The sequence below is a fragment of the Globicephala melas genome, chromosome 16 (assembly GCF_963455315.2).
Source record: "Globicephala melas chromosome 16, mGloMel1.2, whole genome shotgun sequence".
Taxonomy (NCBI): Eukaryota; Metazoa; Chordata; class Mammalia; order Artiodactyla; family Delphinidae; genus Globicephala; species Globicephala melas.
The window spans coordinates 7,260,383-7,277,244 of NC_083329.1; the positions used below are offsets into that span (position 1 = coordinate 7,260,383).

At 34.6% G+C, this 16,862-nt stretch overlaps 1 protein-coding gene across 4 annotated transcripts in view; it reads left to right on the top strand.

Annotated features, from left to right (window-relative positions):
* EEF1AKMT2 (EEF1A lysine methyltransferase 2) overlaps positions 1-16,862 on the top strand; it is a 73,166-nt gene that overhangs the window by 12,457 nt on the left and 43,847 nt on the right. For 2 of the 4 annotated variants that reach the window (XM_070043843.1, XM_060286001.2), the window contains exons 4-6: positions 4,070-4,177; positions 7,203-7,419; positions 11,041-12,547. In XM_070043843.1, the coding sequence (XP_069899944.1) occupies positions 4,070-4,177; positions 7,203-7,419; positions 11,041-11,135 (420 nt within the window). In that variant the 3' untranslated portion in view covers positions 11,136-12,547. Of the gene's footprint in view, positions 1-4,069; positions 4,178-7,202; positions 7,420-11,040; positions 12,548-16,862 lie in introns of those variants that run through there. The other 2 variants (XR_009559258.2, XM_030832009.3) reach the window with 2 other exon arrangements.

Genomic DNA, 16,862 nt, shown 5'->3' on the forward strand with positions numbered 1-16,862 from the left:
GAAGTTCAACTTTTTAAAATGAGTTTTTGCTTTTTTTTTTTGGTACGCAGGCCAAAATGAGTTTTTGCATGGTATATCCTTTTCTATTCTTTCTCTTTGAACCAACCTATATCATTATATTTGAAGTGACTTTCTTGTAGCCAGCATATAGTTGGGTCATGTTTTTTTATCCTTTCTAATAATCTCTATCCTTTAATTGGTATATTTAGGATATTTGGATTTAGGTCTACCATTTTATTATTTCTTTTCTTTTTGTTACCTCTGTTTTTTCATTCTTCCCTTTCTCCTTTCCTGCTTATTTTGCTTTATTTGGACATTTCTTAGTATTCCATTTTAATTAGATATATCTAGTTGTATAAATGTCTTTGTATAGTTTCTTTAGTGGTTGCTGTAATGACTGTATCTTTTTGGCTTTTTTAGTGGTTGCTGTACGATTATAATATACATACTTTATTTACACAATCTACTTAGAATCAGTGTTTTACCGTTCCATGTGGTATGTGAAAACCTTAACCACCTGTGAGTTTTTTAATCTTCCCTTCTTTATATTGCAGTTGTCTTAAATATTACCTTTACATTGAAAATCCTGTAGGATAATGCTATAATGTTTCCTTTCAAAGGAGAATAGTAGTTAATTATGTTAACACAGATATTTACTTTTGCAGCTTGTTTCTTCATTCCTGATCTTCCAAGTTTGTTTGTTCGTTTGTTTTGGTATTATTTACCTTCTGTCTAAAGAACTTCCTTCAGGAATGATTTTAGAGCAGCTTTCCTGGCAAGAAATTTTCTTAGTGTTTCTTCAACTGAGAATGTCTTTATCTCACCTTCATTCCTGAGGGATGTTTTTGCTGAATATAGAATTCTGAATTAACTGTTCTTTCAGTACTTTAAAAATGTTGTGTGACCTCCATAGTTTTTGATGAGAAATCTGCAGTCATCTGAATTGTTGTGTTCCTGTAAGTAATGCATCAGTTTTCTAGATGCTTTCAAGATTTTTTCCATTGTCTTTTAGTTTTTACCAGTTTAATTATGATGTACTGCTGCTTGGATTTCTTTCTCCTTATTCTGTTTGGGGTTCACTGAGCTTTTTGAATCTGAGAACTTAAGTCTTTTGCCAAATTTGGGATGTTTTCAATTTTTTTTTTTTCCTCTGAATCACATTCTCCTTTCCTTTTGAGAGTCTGTAAACATCAACGTTAAGCCTCTTTGTATTGTCCCACAGGTCCCTGAAGCTTTAGGACCTGTTCATTCTTTTCCGATTATTTTTCTCTGTTGATTAGATTTGATAACTAGTATTGATGTGTCTTCAAGTTCACTGACTTTTCTTCTGTCATTTCCATTCTGTTATTGAGTCCACATATTGCAGTTGGCTGATAGTCTCCGAAGGCTCTTTTAAGTTCTCCCTACACTTTTTCTTTATGTAACTTGGTGATTTATTTGTTGTAGAAGGTAGTTTATTAGTCCCAAATGATTTACCACAGTGTGGACTTTCTAATTGCATCTCTGTAGTATTATTTAACATGTTTTCTGTCCCCTGTGTTTTCTGTGGGTTGGAAGTTAAATCTAGAATAAGGGTCAGCAAACTATAGTTTATCAGTCAAATCTAGGCTTCCCCTGTTTTTATAAATATTTCTTGGAATACAGCTTTGTCTGTAGCTGCTTATGTGCTACAGTAGTAGAGTTGAGTAGTTGTGACAGGGATTGTATGACTGGAAAAGTGTAAAATATTTATGCTCTGTTCCTTTAAAGAAAAAGTTTCTTTACCTCTGATCCATAGATTTTTATCAAATTCAGTTTTTTTAAAACAAGTAAATTTAATAGGTGGTCATGTATATTTGCCTATGTGACACATAATGTTTAGTTTTCTGTATTTTTGTCATGCTAACAGTCATTGCTTATATTCGGTGCTTTTTCAGTGACCACCTACATTTTTGATGGATACACACACACACACACACACACACACACACATACTTTTTTGTTTTTTTTGCTGGATATAATTTTAGATTGGCATTTTCCTTTTGTTGTTTTCTGGCTTCCATTCTTTATGACTTATGGCCAGCTGTCAGTCTTACTGTTGGTATTTTGCAGGTAATCTGTCGCATTGTATCCCCCACCCCACTCCCTGAATGCTTTTGAGATTTTTCTGATTTTGGTTTTCATCAGATATATTATACTATTTGTATATAATATAAATTATATGTTTTATCAGATATATATTATACTATACTATCTTTGTTTTTATCATGCCTTGAGTTTATAGTGCTTCTTGAATCTGTGGCTTGGGATCCTTTTTCAAAATTAGAAAGTTCTCAGTCATATGTCATTTTCTCTTCTGCCCTATTCTTATTTCCTCTTTTTCTAAGACTTCTATTATATATATTTAGATCTTATACTCTGTGCCATATTATGTCTTTTATGTTCTTTCCTGTTTTTAATTTTCCATCCTTCTGTCATTCTGTGCTTAAAGTGGTATTCTGACTTTTCTTCCACTTCACTATTTTGTGTGTGCGTCCAATCTCCTATCAAGTCCATCCTTGAGTATCTTAATTTAATCATTGCATTTTAAAATTCTCTTATTTGTATGTTTGTTTGTTATAGTTTTCAGTTCTCTGTCACAATTCTCCAAATTGTCATTTATTTCAGTTTTTTAAATATGTTTCTGATCATTCTTTTATTTGATTCTCCTGTGGGTCTTTTTCTAATGTAAGTTTTTTCCCTTTGGTTTTTGGTCATTTATTATTTCCTTGAATGTCTGCTTATTTCTCACTGAGTGCCAGAAATTGAATGTGAAAAATGTTGGCAGTAGTTTGAGGATGATTGTTCTAGAAACTTAAAACATCTACATATGATTTTTATAAATTCTAAGGGAAGAATAAACAGGCTTGGAGAAGAAGGAACTGGTAAGAGTCAATTAATAGAATCATCCTGCATTCTAGGTCTGATAAATGAGGGAAACTGGGAGAAAATGAAGATCTTGAAGAATATGGATTGAGATCACTAAAAGAATAGGAGGTTGGCATCAAAGAAGGGATATTAGACCTTGAGACTAAAAATAAAAATGATCAAAGGGAGCAAAATGCCCTGCGGAAAATGATTGTTGTGTTAATTGAGTTTAGATTAGGAATCAGTCACTTAAGGTTGAAAAGTCTAAATAAGTCTTAAATGGATGGTGTTGGAGTAGGTTAAGTAGTTTTGAAGGAAGTAACCATTTAGTAAATGGTGAAGAGCTGGAAGAGAATTTCAGGCTACACTCTACTATGCAACTTCTGTTCTTCTTCAAACTTCCTTTGATATTTTCTTTAGTCTGATTGGTCTTACAATGTTCAGCATAGTTAGAGGTGAAGACCAGAGGCCATCATGCTTCTGCCTCAGGCTCCACACACCCTTAGATGGGTTGATATTGTTAGTAAACAGCTGGACGGCAGGTTTAGTCTCAAACCTCTTAAGTCCAGTGAGCTTTCTTTAACACTTTGGGGGTATTAATACCTGCCCAATTTATCTCACAGGTTTTTTGTAAAGGTCTATTGGAATGTATGAAATATTTCAAAAACGAAAAATACTATACAAATGTAAGATGGTTAATGATCACATGGTTGGTGGAGAATTGCATGATTTATAAGTACACTGAAGGAAAATTTTTAAAAGCAAGAACTTATTACATACGCATTTAATTTATTCATGTAACTTAATTGTGTTAAGTAAAATCTATGACAGATTTTTGTGTGAATTAAAGCATATCAGCATTAGAAGTTAATACTACATTTTTCTGCTTTAGGGCCGAAATACACATATATTCTCGTTGTCTTTAAGAAAATGAATTTCCTTTTGAGAAAGAAATCAAATATTATAAAAGAATAAATTGTCACATTATATAAATTTAAACTTTTAGTTTCTATTTAGATTCTACAATAAAATTTAAACATTTTAGATTATTGGATAGTATATGTCATTTGATATATTAAAAAAAAAAAACAGCCCCAGTCCTAAAGGAATAATATAATTCATAGGTAAAACAGTATTTAAAACTTCTGAAAACTAAAGTATAATATTATTTCTCTGTCCCTAGGCAAAATTTGGTTTCTCTAATATTACTGGAATTGATTACTCTCCCTCTGCAATACAACTTTCTGGAAATATTATAGAGAAAGAAGGTTTATCTAACATTAAGTTGAAGGTAACTATTATTTATATTACTGTAACTTATTTTTATTTGTAATAAGTTATAAAGTTTAAATGTTTCTGAAGTATATTAATTTGCTGACATCTTTGAGCTCATAAATTAAGGGTCAATCATAAATAATCCAAAATGATACTTTTTAAGTGACAGTATTAAAATTTTCAGTCTAGTCAGTTTGGGAAAGTTATTTTCTCCTCTTCCTTGTGTGCAAGTATGTTTATTCTTTCTCTCGCTCTTTTTTTTTTTTTGCAAATACACACAAATAATAGCTAACTTTGGATTAACTAGATCAAAAAGTTGTAAATGCCTAAAGTAGTATAATGCCACCAAAGATTACTCAGTTTATGTTTTGCCCTCTGATCTGTGAGGAGATGATGACTCTTTTTTTTTTGTTTGTTTTGCCGTACGCGGGCCTCTCACTGTAGTGGCCTCTCCCATTGCGGAGCACAGGCTCCGGACGAGCAGGCTCAGCGGCCATGGCTCACGGGCCCAGCCGCTCCGCAGCATGTGGGATCTTCCCGGACCAGGGCACGACCCCGTGTCCCCTGCATCGGCAGGTGGACTCTCAACCACTGCGCCACCAGGGAAGCCCGAGATGATGACTCTTGCATTTATATTTTTATCCCAGTCTTCTCCTTTGAGCTCTAGAATTATATAAACACTGCTTATTCTATAGTTCCACTTGGATAGCTAAAAGTCTCTTAATTGGTCCAAAGTGAAACTCTTGGTTTCTTCCTTAAACTTCTCACGCACCTCCCATCCCCTACCCCACTCTTTCCTTTAAATCCTATAACAGGGAATTCCCTGGCAGTCCAGTGGTTAGGACTTGGCGCTTTTACTACTGTGGTCCGGGTTCACTCCCCGTTGGAGAACTAGGATCCTGAAAGCCTCAAGGCGCCAACAACAACAACAAATCCTATAGCCAATTTTGTTGGTTTTATCTTCAGAGTATATCAGGAATGTGATCATTTCTTGATATTTCCACTGCTACCTCCCAGATCTAAGCCACCATCATTTCTCACTTAGATGACTGTAGTAGCCTCTTACTTAGCCTTCCTGTTTCCACTCTTGCCGCCCTGCTGTCCATTACCACAGGGTACCCAGAGTTAGTTTTTAAAATATAAATCAGCTTGTGTCACTTCCTTGCTCACAAGCCTCCAAGGGCTTCCCCGTTGCACTCAGAATGGGATCTGAACGCCCACCCAGCCTTACAAAGCCCCTCGTTTCTTACCTCTTTCCTTCTTTATCACCAGTACCCCAGTCACACTGGCTTTCTTTCTGCTCCTGATACATGTCAGCCCTGTTTTTCTCCAGTCTTTATACCTGCTGCTCTCTGTCCAGAATGTTCTTGCCCCAGATCTCAGTTTGTTTGGCTCATTCTCAGCATTCTGATCTCTGCTCAAATATCGCCTTCTTAAAGAGGTCTTGCCTGACTACCTTTTCCAAAACATTTCTCTTCCCAGTCACTCACTGTCTTCATTATTCTTTTTTTTTCTTCATAGCACTTTATCTGAAATAATTTGGTTAGCTTATTTATTGCTTGCCTCTCCTTTTAGAGAACATGAGATATATTCTCATACAGGGACCTGTTTTGCTTTCTTTGCAGTTACAGTCCCAGGGCCTGTAAAGTTCCTGCATATAATAGGTGTCTATGAAATATCTGTTGAATAAATGAATACTTTTTTTATAAATTTATTTTTTTATTTATTCATTTATTTATTTTTGGCTGTGTTGGGTCTTCGTTGCTGCACGTGGGCTTTCTCTAGTTGCAGTGAGTGGGGGCTTCTCTTTGTTGCAGTGCGTGGGCTTCTCACTGTGGTGGCTTTTCGTTGTGGAGCACGGGCTGTAGGCATGTGGGCTTCAGTAGCTGTGGCTCGCGTGGGCTCTAGAGCACAGGCTCAGTAGTTGTGGCGCATGGGCTTAGTTGCTCCACAGCATGTGGGATCCTCCTGGACCAGGGCTCGAACCCAGGTCCCCTGCATTGGCAGGCAGATTCTTAACCACTGCGCCACCAGGGAAGTCCCACTAAATGAATACTTTTATATAGGCATTTAGGATAGGAACTTCTCCAAACTTCGCTCTTAAGAGTGGTAGTCATTGTTTTGCTTCAGGTGTAATGAATACTTTGATGTGAGGCAGGGGCAGGAAACCTATGTTCAAATGTATGTAAACATGCAATATACATTTTCAAGTCAAACAATAAGAGTTTCAGATAATACACTATTTATGATTATTTTAAGTTTATATGAATAATCACGAGCTAATTGCTTAATTACTTTTTCAAAGCAGCTTTTCAGAATTAAGTTTGTTGGCAAATTATTTTGAATATTTTATGAAGTTGAGGCAGATCACTATTTCAAATGCTTCTAAAGTATCAGTAAGTTATTGAAGTTATTGAAAATGAGTGAGATGCTGATACATGACTTTCAAAATCTGAAGTGCATGATATTTATAAAGTTAAGTAATTCCAGCTTAAACAGTCCTTTAATTTCTTAAGCTTTGTGCCATTCATTGTATCCATTAGTTGCTTTGTAAGCTGCTGAGTCAAGGCAAAAGAACTTTTGATTTACCATGTTTACCTCAGGTCATACAGCTAGTAATGTCAGCTAAAAATCATCTTATTTCAAGTGCCTTGTTTGAGTTCCAGATATTTTTTTGTCATTTAAAAAATATTTCAAATATTCTTTTTTTCGACAGAAATAACTTTTTCATAAACCAGGCTTGTGAGCCCCATTTATGTGCTGGTATTATTAGGCAATACACCTGGCTTTGATTTGTTTCCAAATTTGTAGAGATTTGGAATGTCCAGGAAACACTGTCAGTCTTGCTTACTAATCTTAGCTTTAATGATCTTGGAATGAAGCACATAAAAGTTAGCTATAAAGTTGCAAATGTTTATTATATGTAAAATGCCATCATAAGTAATTGCTCTTTTTATCTGTAACTTTTTACAGATTGTTACTTAAATTCAGTAAATATTGTGTGTGAATTGTTCTCACATAGACATTGATTTTTAATATAGGTAGAAGACTTTTTGAATCCTTCCACAAAACTGTCTGGATTTCATATTTGTATTGACAAAGGGACTTTTGATGCCATAAGCCTTAATCCTGACAATGCAATTGAAAAGAGGAAGCAATATGTGAAATCTCTCTCCAGGGTGTTGAAAGTGAAAGGCTTTTTTCTAATAACCTCATGTAATTGGACCAAGGAAGAGTTGCTAAATGAATTCAGTGAAGGTAAATGGCTGTTATGTTGTTTAAATGTGTTCTTACCTCAGGTTTAATGCACTTAAATAGGTTTTTTTTTTCCATGGTGTTATAGTATTTTACTTTTCTATTTGTGGGAGTCGCCTGCTTTTCTTCTTTGTTAATAACCATGGTAGTACTTTTAACTGTATATGCAAAGAGCAAAGAAATAATATTGGTTGAGATCCAGAGTGCTTTGTAAAATTTTCCAAAAAATCCTGGCAGTTAAGTACTAAAGTTTATGAGCCTGTAGAAATTAAGTTCTTTGTTTAAGCTATATAATCTGTTACTTGGGGAATCAAGCAAAGAAAGTGCATATATTGTGTTTCTGACTTCAGTGTACTGATATACTGGTAATTAGTAATAACAGTAATAATGCAGATGGTAGTAGTGTTTTTTAAAGTCTTGTATGAGAGTTTTCATTTTATAGATACTTTGTCTTGCCTAGTGGTCATTTAGATATTTAGGATTTTTCTTCTTGTTTTCAGTGTATATTCTTTTTTAACATTGCACAGAAACAAAATGTAGGGACTTAGAAGAATTAGTACCTATTAATTCTTGAGGAAATCTCTACTTTTTGCAAGATTTTGGTGCCAAGACAGGATCCTTTTTTGCCCCATTAGCAAAGTATAATTAGTGCTGTGTCTACTAAATGGGGATCTTGTAAGAATCGAGAACCTTTAATCCATACACAAATATTTTGAGCTCTTTGGAAGACTGTTTCTTGTATGGTTTAAGGATTATTTCACCTGTCACTTTACTCATGCAGTGCACAGGACTTCCTGGGAAAGTACCTTGAGAATCTGTAGCTATATATTTGCTTGTTTTTTCCTGAGACTCCATTTCAGATTAGTATTGTTTTTTTTAAAGGAGTGGGAAGAATTTTCAGGATGGAGTATTAATAAGTGATATGGTACTAAGTTTGTGGTTAAATTTTGAACCTCAGTTGTCACAAGCTAATGGGAAATGAATTTATAACCGTATTGCAAGCGCTTTATCTCAGAGTTTGTTTTCTTTTTGGTAGTAAGGGAATAGGCAGTAGGAGGGAGAACACTTAACACATGTCCTTTTGTGTGCATTCGATGGCTTTGGCAGCTTATATAATGTAAAACTTGAAGTGTTTGAGGCTTGAAATGTGAGCTTCATTACTGTTGCCTCTGGAAAACAAGAATTATGTGATTTATTGTCTTTTATTTCATGTCATTAATTTTATTATCTTCTATGTTAAATTTGTTTCCTTTAGAACTATTGAGGCCCCGTATCAATAGTCTTTCTTCTTGAAGCTTGACAGTTTTAATAAATGCTCAAAGTTACACTGTGTAGGGCAAGTTCCTTTCCTGGTTTTTAAATACAGGTGTTCTCTTTTATCCCTGGAACCACCAGACAAAAACATATTTGTCTGTCTTTCATAATGAGGAACAGACTTTAGCCTTGTAAAGAGTGATTAAAAATGTGTCTGTGTCTGAGAACTACTGAATAAATTCTTTAACTTCTGTTCAGTTTTAGAGCTTAATGCAGAATTTAAATAAGTGAAATGTTACAACAGGAAATGTTAAAGAAATAATTATATACAATTGAAGATATTTTTCTAGGCATGCTTCTCTTAGAAAATGGTTTTTGGAGTTAGATAGATACAGGACACTAACAGAACACACTGCCATGTATCACTGCCAAGGGCCTTGTCACTAGCTTTTAAGATTGACTTCCATGGTCCCTTTTGCATAGAATAAAGATTGCTTCACTAATTTTTTTAAGGTTCTTTGCTTCTTTCCTAATTTGAAATGTAAATGTTCATAAATCTATTGAAATGAATTTTTCTTTTGTAGCCTTATTTATATAAATATTTTGTGTTGCCGTTTGTTTTGGTGAGGATTACTTAATCATTTGGCAGACACTAGGATATTCTAATTTGATGTCCAAGGAACTTGACTTTCTTACAACTAGTGAATTAAAAAAAAACCCACAAACCTATCTTACTGAAAAAGTAATCAGATTCATTATGAAAAAATTTTTAAAATATCAGTAACCCCAACACATAAGTATATAGATTAAAATAATTAAAATTTGTTATCTATCTCTGGTGTACAACCACTTTGTATTGTTGATAATACATCAACATTTTGATGTATTATCTACTGAAATATAAAACTTAAATTCTGTAGGGTTAGTCCAGGGAGTTAAAAGATTAGTCCTAGAAAATTCACCCAGACAGCTCCATTTTCTCTTGAGAATTTTTATTATGAAATATTTTAAGCATATGTAAAATTTCAGAAAACAAATATGGGTGTGTACCCATCACAGTGGCTCCATTTTTTAGCATTAAAATGTATCGTATTATTTAAAAGTCCTGGCCTTCTTTGGAAAAGTTTTCTTATGATCAGTTTTTAATGAGTATGTTAATATTTAGTTATTTGTTAAGATTTGGTGAAGCTTGATTAAGAATATGAATTATGAAGCAAAGTATAAAAAAACCAGTTGATCCATTTAAGCATTTTTTTCTGTTTACAAGTGTTATTTGAGCTTTAGCTCAAGACATGGAAACTTAGAAAATGCAGACACCTTCTCCTCCAAAAGAAAAAGAATTCTCCCAAACTGATAGTTGCATCACTGAGAGAAAACCATGGTTAACTAAGAGTTAACCAACCTTCCACCCTTATTCGTCTTATTTTTTGAAAACAGAATAATAAAACATTAAATTTCCATTTTGTTTTATAGGCTAGGAGAACACCACATATTCTTACTTTAATCTTCACAAAATCACTGTAAGTTAGATAGGGGCAGTGATACCTGTAACCTCCTTGCATAGAAATTGAGGATTCTGGTTAAGGTAAATTGACCTTAATCTAGTAACCTTTCACCTAGTAAGTGGTAGAGCTGGGACTTGAACCCAGGACTTTTGAATACATGTTAAGTTAAAAAAAAAAAAAAAGAAATCACCCTGTGCTGCTTTGAAATTTACTACTTCCTTACCTTCCCAAGTTCAGTTCAGTTTGGGTCTTGATCTTTGGTTACAAACTCTTTTTTTATTGTGGTAAAATATATATAACATAAAATTTACTATTTAGCCATTTTTAAGTTTATAGTTCTGGGGCATTAAGTACATTCTTACTGTTGTGCCACCATTGCCACCTTCCGTCTCCAGGACTTTTTCATTTTTATTTCCATGTTACTTATCTTCTCTGTATTAAGTGCTTTTATATATCTGATTTGGATTAATTGACTTACTGCATATAAAGCACTCAAAACAGTGCCGGATACATGGTAAGACCTCAACACATGGTAATCTGCTTCCTACAACTAGATGGTAAAGGAGGCCACTGGAGATGCAGAGTTGAAGGGATGATAAACAGGGATGATAAACAGGATGGATGGAAAGCCTCTTTTTTCCGGTTTGATTTTGTCTGTTACTTGTTCATTTCAAAGTGTTTTTGGGTGTATACACATATACACCTATAGTATATAGGATAGAAGATCATAAAGTGAAATTTAGTCACAATTTAGAGTTTGGAATCACGTAATTTTGTAAAAGGTTGACAAGTACATTGTTAATACAAATATCCCTTAACTGTGGGATTCAGTCCCTAATAAAAGTATTTTGCTTCTGTCTGGCAGGATTTGAACTTTTTGAAGAGCTGCGGACACCCAGGTTCAGCTTTGGAGGCAGATCTGGAAACAGTGTAGCAGCATTGGTTTTCCAAAAAACGTGAGACTTTTCATTGGACAAATTCAGTTAGCTTTTTTAAAGAAGCTCTACATCAAAGTAAACCTGATACAGAAAATGCAAGTGCAAATAAATGTTTAGTAAGTACACAGGATGCACATGTTGAATACATAAAATGGGTTGGTAAAAAAAATCATGAGCGTGGAAGTAGTTCGGTTTTAGAGATCAACCAAGAATAATTAAAATTTTTCTTTTGTATTTGAGATGTAAATATTTTTCTTTCTGATTTAAAAAAATTTCCTGTAACTGCTAAACAGTTAAAAATTTTAAAGCAGTAAATGGATTTACAGATAGTATGTATTCTTGATTTTTGTGCCTTGGTAAAGGTGAATTGAATATAGCTATTTATGAAGATATGACCAAGCTATTCCAGGGCCAGAATAATAAGCCAAACGACTTTCCTAATGTTTTATTAGACTATTATAAAACATAGTAAGTATGATATTTTGAGTTGAATAGTGGTTTTTTAAAAAAATTATTTAATACCTGAGAAAATCCCCCAGCCCTTATGTGTATAATTAAACAAAATCAGATAAATGTATCAGTTGATCAAGAAATATTTATTGAGCTTGTATTTTGTGGCTGATGATCTTCTACACACTGTGAGGGATAAATAGTAGAAGGAAAGGCAACTAAGAGATACTGTTATATGCTGGCACTAGGTTAAGTTGTATTATCTTCCTAAGTCGTTGAATTCCCTCAATATCGTCTCGAGGCATGTATTACTTATTCTTGTTTCTACATATCAGATAGCTAGTACAGGATAGAGCCAGGATTCTTCTCTGGGTCTGACTCTAAAACTTGTTCTCTTCCTCTAGCGTATTTGCCTCCCAGGTCTAAGTCTCTGCCTTTATGGCATTTACAGTTCAGTTGGGGAACTAGGACTCGTACATCGAAAATTCTGTTAGAGAAGTTGGGCAGTTATTTTTAGGAGATCTGCACCTCCCTGTTAGTGACTGTTGATCAGTGGACTGTGAGAATAGTGAGTCATCCTTCATTACTTTTCACCATTTCCCTACTTGTCTTAAAAGACTTACGTCATCAAGAACTGAACTGTGTCATTCCTCTGTGAGAGGTGGTGTAAGTTTTATATATATACACCCTCAGGGATACAGGGACAAAGGTGTTCTAGTTAGGGGCTAATAAGCAAGAGGAACAGTTTATTTATGAACGTTTTTGAAGAGATAAGTTTTATTAATCCTTAGTGCCATTTTGTATTTGGGCTAATAGTTTAATATTGGAGTCACAATATGAGTTTTTAAAAAGTGATAATAATTTTTATGATTTTCAGCTTTGGGGGCTTGTTGGCTTACAAAACAAACAGAATTTTTGTTTGTTTGGCAAATGTTGTCCTAGTACTGAGCAAGTCTAGCATTACAACCTTTTCTTTTCATTTTTGTTACGGGGAGGGGTGGGGGGACAGGGGGAGGAGAAGGGTGGTTTGATTTAGATCAACATTAATCAACCATTAAGATTACTGTCTGCCTTGCACAAGATAACTGAAGACATTTACATAAACTTTCAACACAAATAACATTTTTGGAAAAGCTTTAATTTTTAACATGTAAAAAGTGAGAAATTACTTTAAAATATCTGTGATTTAAACGTGTAAAATTGTGTTGATTTTATAAACTAGACATGGGATCTTAAACCATAGAATCAGTGTTTTATAATTTATTGAGATTTTGTCTTTGTTGTTTTTCACATTAATATTTCTTGATTTTAAATATGTAATAGTATATAAGTACTTTTTTAGAATTCTGAGTTGTTACGTATATGCTATTTTAAAGCATCGATGGAACAAAATAGGCCTTCTGTGCAACCAGATTGAGACATTGGGTTGGATTCACTGAGAGGTTGGAGGGGGCCTTTGTTGAAAAGCTCCGTGAGTCACTATTGTGGGGGGTATGTGTGTTCCACTTGCAAAAATGTAGGACGTTTGGGGGGGAATCATGGAGCTGTTGATACGGTTAGGAACAGGGAGTTGTCATCTCTTCTTATCAGTTTAATCCTGCTGGAAATCAGCCTCTCAGAGATTGAAATCAGGACAAATGGAAGGTCCAAAAATGCTAACAATAAATTATTAGTATTTTCAAGTAATATCACACTTTAAAACCCAGGCCAGTTAATGTCCCCAAGTTACTGAAACAAGTCATAAATACATTATTATTAAACTTAGTTTTGTTAGGTCATATGAATATGTGGGTAACTGTGAAAGAAATTATGCAATTATAAAAGGGAGCAGTAAGTTATGTAGTGAATGCTGTTTTATTTGGATAAGAAGTTGGAATTGTAATTTTATTACATCAAAAGACACCCTTATTTTGAGGAAACTTGTTTGAAATGCAAACGAGACTTCTCTGTGGAGCCTGCACAGAATTGTTGCTTTTCATGATGATGTTATTGCTGCATAACAGGCCACTTCTGTGTGTATAGGAAGTGTGTGTGCAAGTCCAAAGGGATTGGAGGCCTGAGTGGGTGCGTTACACCAATTAACAAATAGAAAGTTTTCGGAACATTTTGTTTCAAGCCAGGTGCACAAGTTCGAGTTGCTTTTTGGGACTGGCATTTATGTATTTGAGAATCAAACCTGACACTACTCTTGGCAGCTTGACTAAAGCCATTTTACAGTAAGTACAAACTGTCCTTGAATGATTTTTTTCCCTTTGTAGTAGCAACGAGTTTGCCTTTCTTCATCTGTGATTATGTGTGCAATTTTCTGGCTATTTTGGGGGAGGAAGGGAGGTAAACATATATGAAAGATTTTTATTTTTGGTATGAATAATGTGTTTCAACTCACTTATTATTTATTTTTAAATTTCCATGATACTGTAATGCATTACTATATGTTGACCTTCATTCACATTCATCCAGAGTATAATAGAAACCTTAAAGTACCTATATGAGTTATTAAGTTTTATATGGCTTTGAAATAATTTTTCTTAAATTGATATGCAAAGAAATAGAGTATCCCTGCCTATGTGAATAGACTTTGATTTATGTTGTCTTAAATAATTTTATTTTATATATTTGTGTGTGTGTGTGTGTGTGCGTCTGGCAGCCTATAATGAAAATATATGTAAATGTGAAAAATTAGTTGCTTTCCAGATGAGCATTCTGCCACTGTGGGGAGACCTGGGTTTGATTTCCTATTTTTTACACTGTGAGCTAGAATGTATGTGCTCCAGAGACAGCCTTCTGCTTTGAGAGCAAGAGACCAAATGTCTTGTGTTCGCTGTAGTAACCTCTTTAGTTCATTGTGTTTGTGTGTGTCAGGGGGGCGGGTGTTGATGGGGTCTGAAAGGAGTCTTGTCTAGTACACTTCACTGGAAGGAGGCTGCCTATGACCTAGAGTTTGACTGTGGGAGATGAGGAGCGTGGTAGGTTGAAGGACAATTGCATAGTGGGGAAAAAATTAGGAAACCCTGTCATTTCTCTTAGCTAGGCAGAAAACAGAGATGTCCTTAAAGAAGGGGGAGCACATGAGCATGTTTTATTAACAGTTAATGTAAGAAAATTAATGCTAATTTATTCTTCATACATACCATGCAATTTGTTAGAAAAGTAAAAGAATAGTTTGAAATTCTTTGGTCAATTGATGGATTCCTATGTTAGTGGCATAGAAATGAAACTCAACATTAAGCAGACAAATACCCAAGCCCACGGGCTACATAAATGCTGAATAAAACCAGCTCTACAATGGAACTCTGAAAAGCAAGGGGTAAGAAGCCTAATGAATGATTGAATATGACCTTAGCAAAATCCCTGGAGTGTTGTTGAAAGATCATTCATTTCCAGCTTAGATGTCAAGATGGGCTCCAGTAACCAGAAGAAAAAAGAGAGCTTGAGTCGGTACTTACTGAGTTTTAAAAATCTTTACAACACAGTGCATTAGACTAATCATTAAAAGGGCTTCTCTAACAGCTCAGCATTTTGAGCTGTCACTGTACGGACCTGTGGTTTAGGCCCAGGGAAACCAAATTAAAAAGATAGGAATAATTCTCAAGACATGAATGTATCAGTATCCTGCTTTTATGGAGCAGAACTTCAAAAACTGGGATGTAGAGGCTGGCAGAATGCACTTTTGTCATGCTGATACCATTGTAAGAAAGACTTACAACCAAGAGATAATTGTGCCTTAAAGTATTTGCAAATTACTCGCCTAGTTTATTGGAGGAAGATATAAAAAAACATCTACTTTTTTCATTTTTAAGTGACCCTTCATGAAGAAATGATAAATTCTTCTATATTATATTTTTAAATGTGTATTGTTATTACTGCATCAGGAAATGGTGTGTTAGTGAGTGAGCTTTATTGTGCATGCTATCCAGAAGCTTTATAAGAAAAGCGAATCTAACATACTTGTTTTCCCAAATACCTAAAAATTTACACATGAGCCAGCAATTAGCATGTTCTGGATTTTATCTGAGGAGCTTAGAAAGAAATAATGAAATACTCTGAATAAGGGGACCATGAAGTGTACTTATCACTCTTCATTAACATAGTTACAGATGAAGCAGTTTATCATTATGTGATCACAGCAGAATAGAAGTGCTATTGGAATAGTTGTAGTTCCCTTGCTATTGCCTTCCTTGCTGCTTCAAAGATGAGGGAGTAGTCAGGATGAAGAGGCTAAATGCAGAAGAGAGTGGGTGCTGCCAGTTCGCATTTTTCTCCTAACCCCTCCTCTAATATGAAAATGTCAGTCCTTTGTTCCCATCTAATTTTAGTACATCCTGGCTAAAAAAATGTTAGGATGATTTCCAGCCATGGAACTTGGAGGGGTGGGGTGGGAGAGGGGAAGAGTAGAGGAAAGAGCAGTTTACATTCCATATCCGTCTGCCTTTCTGTGACAGCATCTAGCCCCTACTCTGTTGATTTTCGTGGTGAAATAAATTTAGATGCACTGGAGCAGCACTAATTAGGTTTTCCTTCCATGTCCTTAACAAGAAGTCTAGTTGGAGTCTGAATGGGGAAAATCATAATATGGTATTTAATAAAACATACTGGGCTGAATTAAAGAGCTGTTTGCAAGTTTTGGAAGAAAGGCCTGAAATTGTGAGTGAAAACTACATGTTGTGTGGTTTATAAATAGAACCTTTGTGATTCAGTGAAACTGCTTTTATGCTATGTCTTGAATGAGAATAATATTTGTTGATTTTTGAGAATCAGTCATAAGCAAGTCAGAGCTGTTTATTCCCTCTGGAATATACTTCCATAATATATTCCATATACTGAACCTCACTATGAAATAAGCCTCACCTTTCCAAAAGTTTGTTCATTTTAGTGAACTAAGATTTCCTCGTGGAATCTTTATATGATAAAGACATTACATAGCCAGAATTGAGAGATCATTTTGTTAAGTCCAGTTGAATAATGACTTAATTTGCAACAAGTGCAGTATCAGATTATTTTCTGAACTTGAAATTTATTTTGGTTCATTTTATAGTACCAGATAATTTATCTTTAAAATGTTAATAGAATAAATATCAGAGAGAAGTGATTTTTTTTAAATATTAACTTTTGGAGAAAAAAATGATTGGAACCTAGGCAAGTCACTTTCCTTTTCTGGGCTTCAGTTTTTCTCTCTGTGAAACAAGGGTGTTCAGTAGGTGATATTTAAAGTTCTTTTCTACCCCCGTGTTAGTCAGCTTGGGCTGCCATTGGCTCGGTGGCTCAAACAGAAATTTATTTTTCATTGTCTGAAGACTGG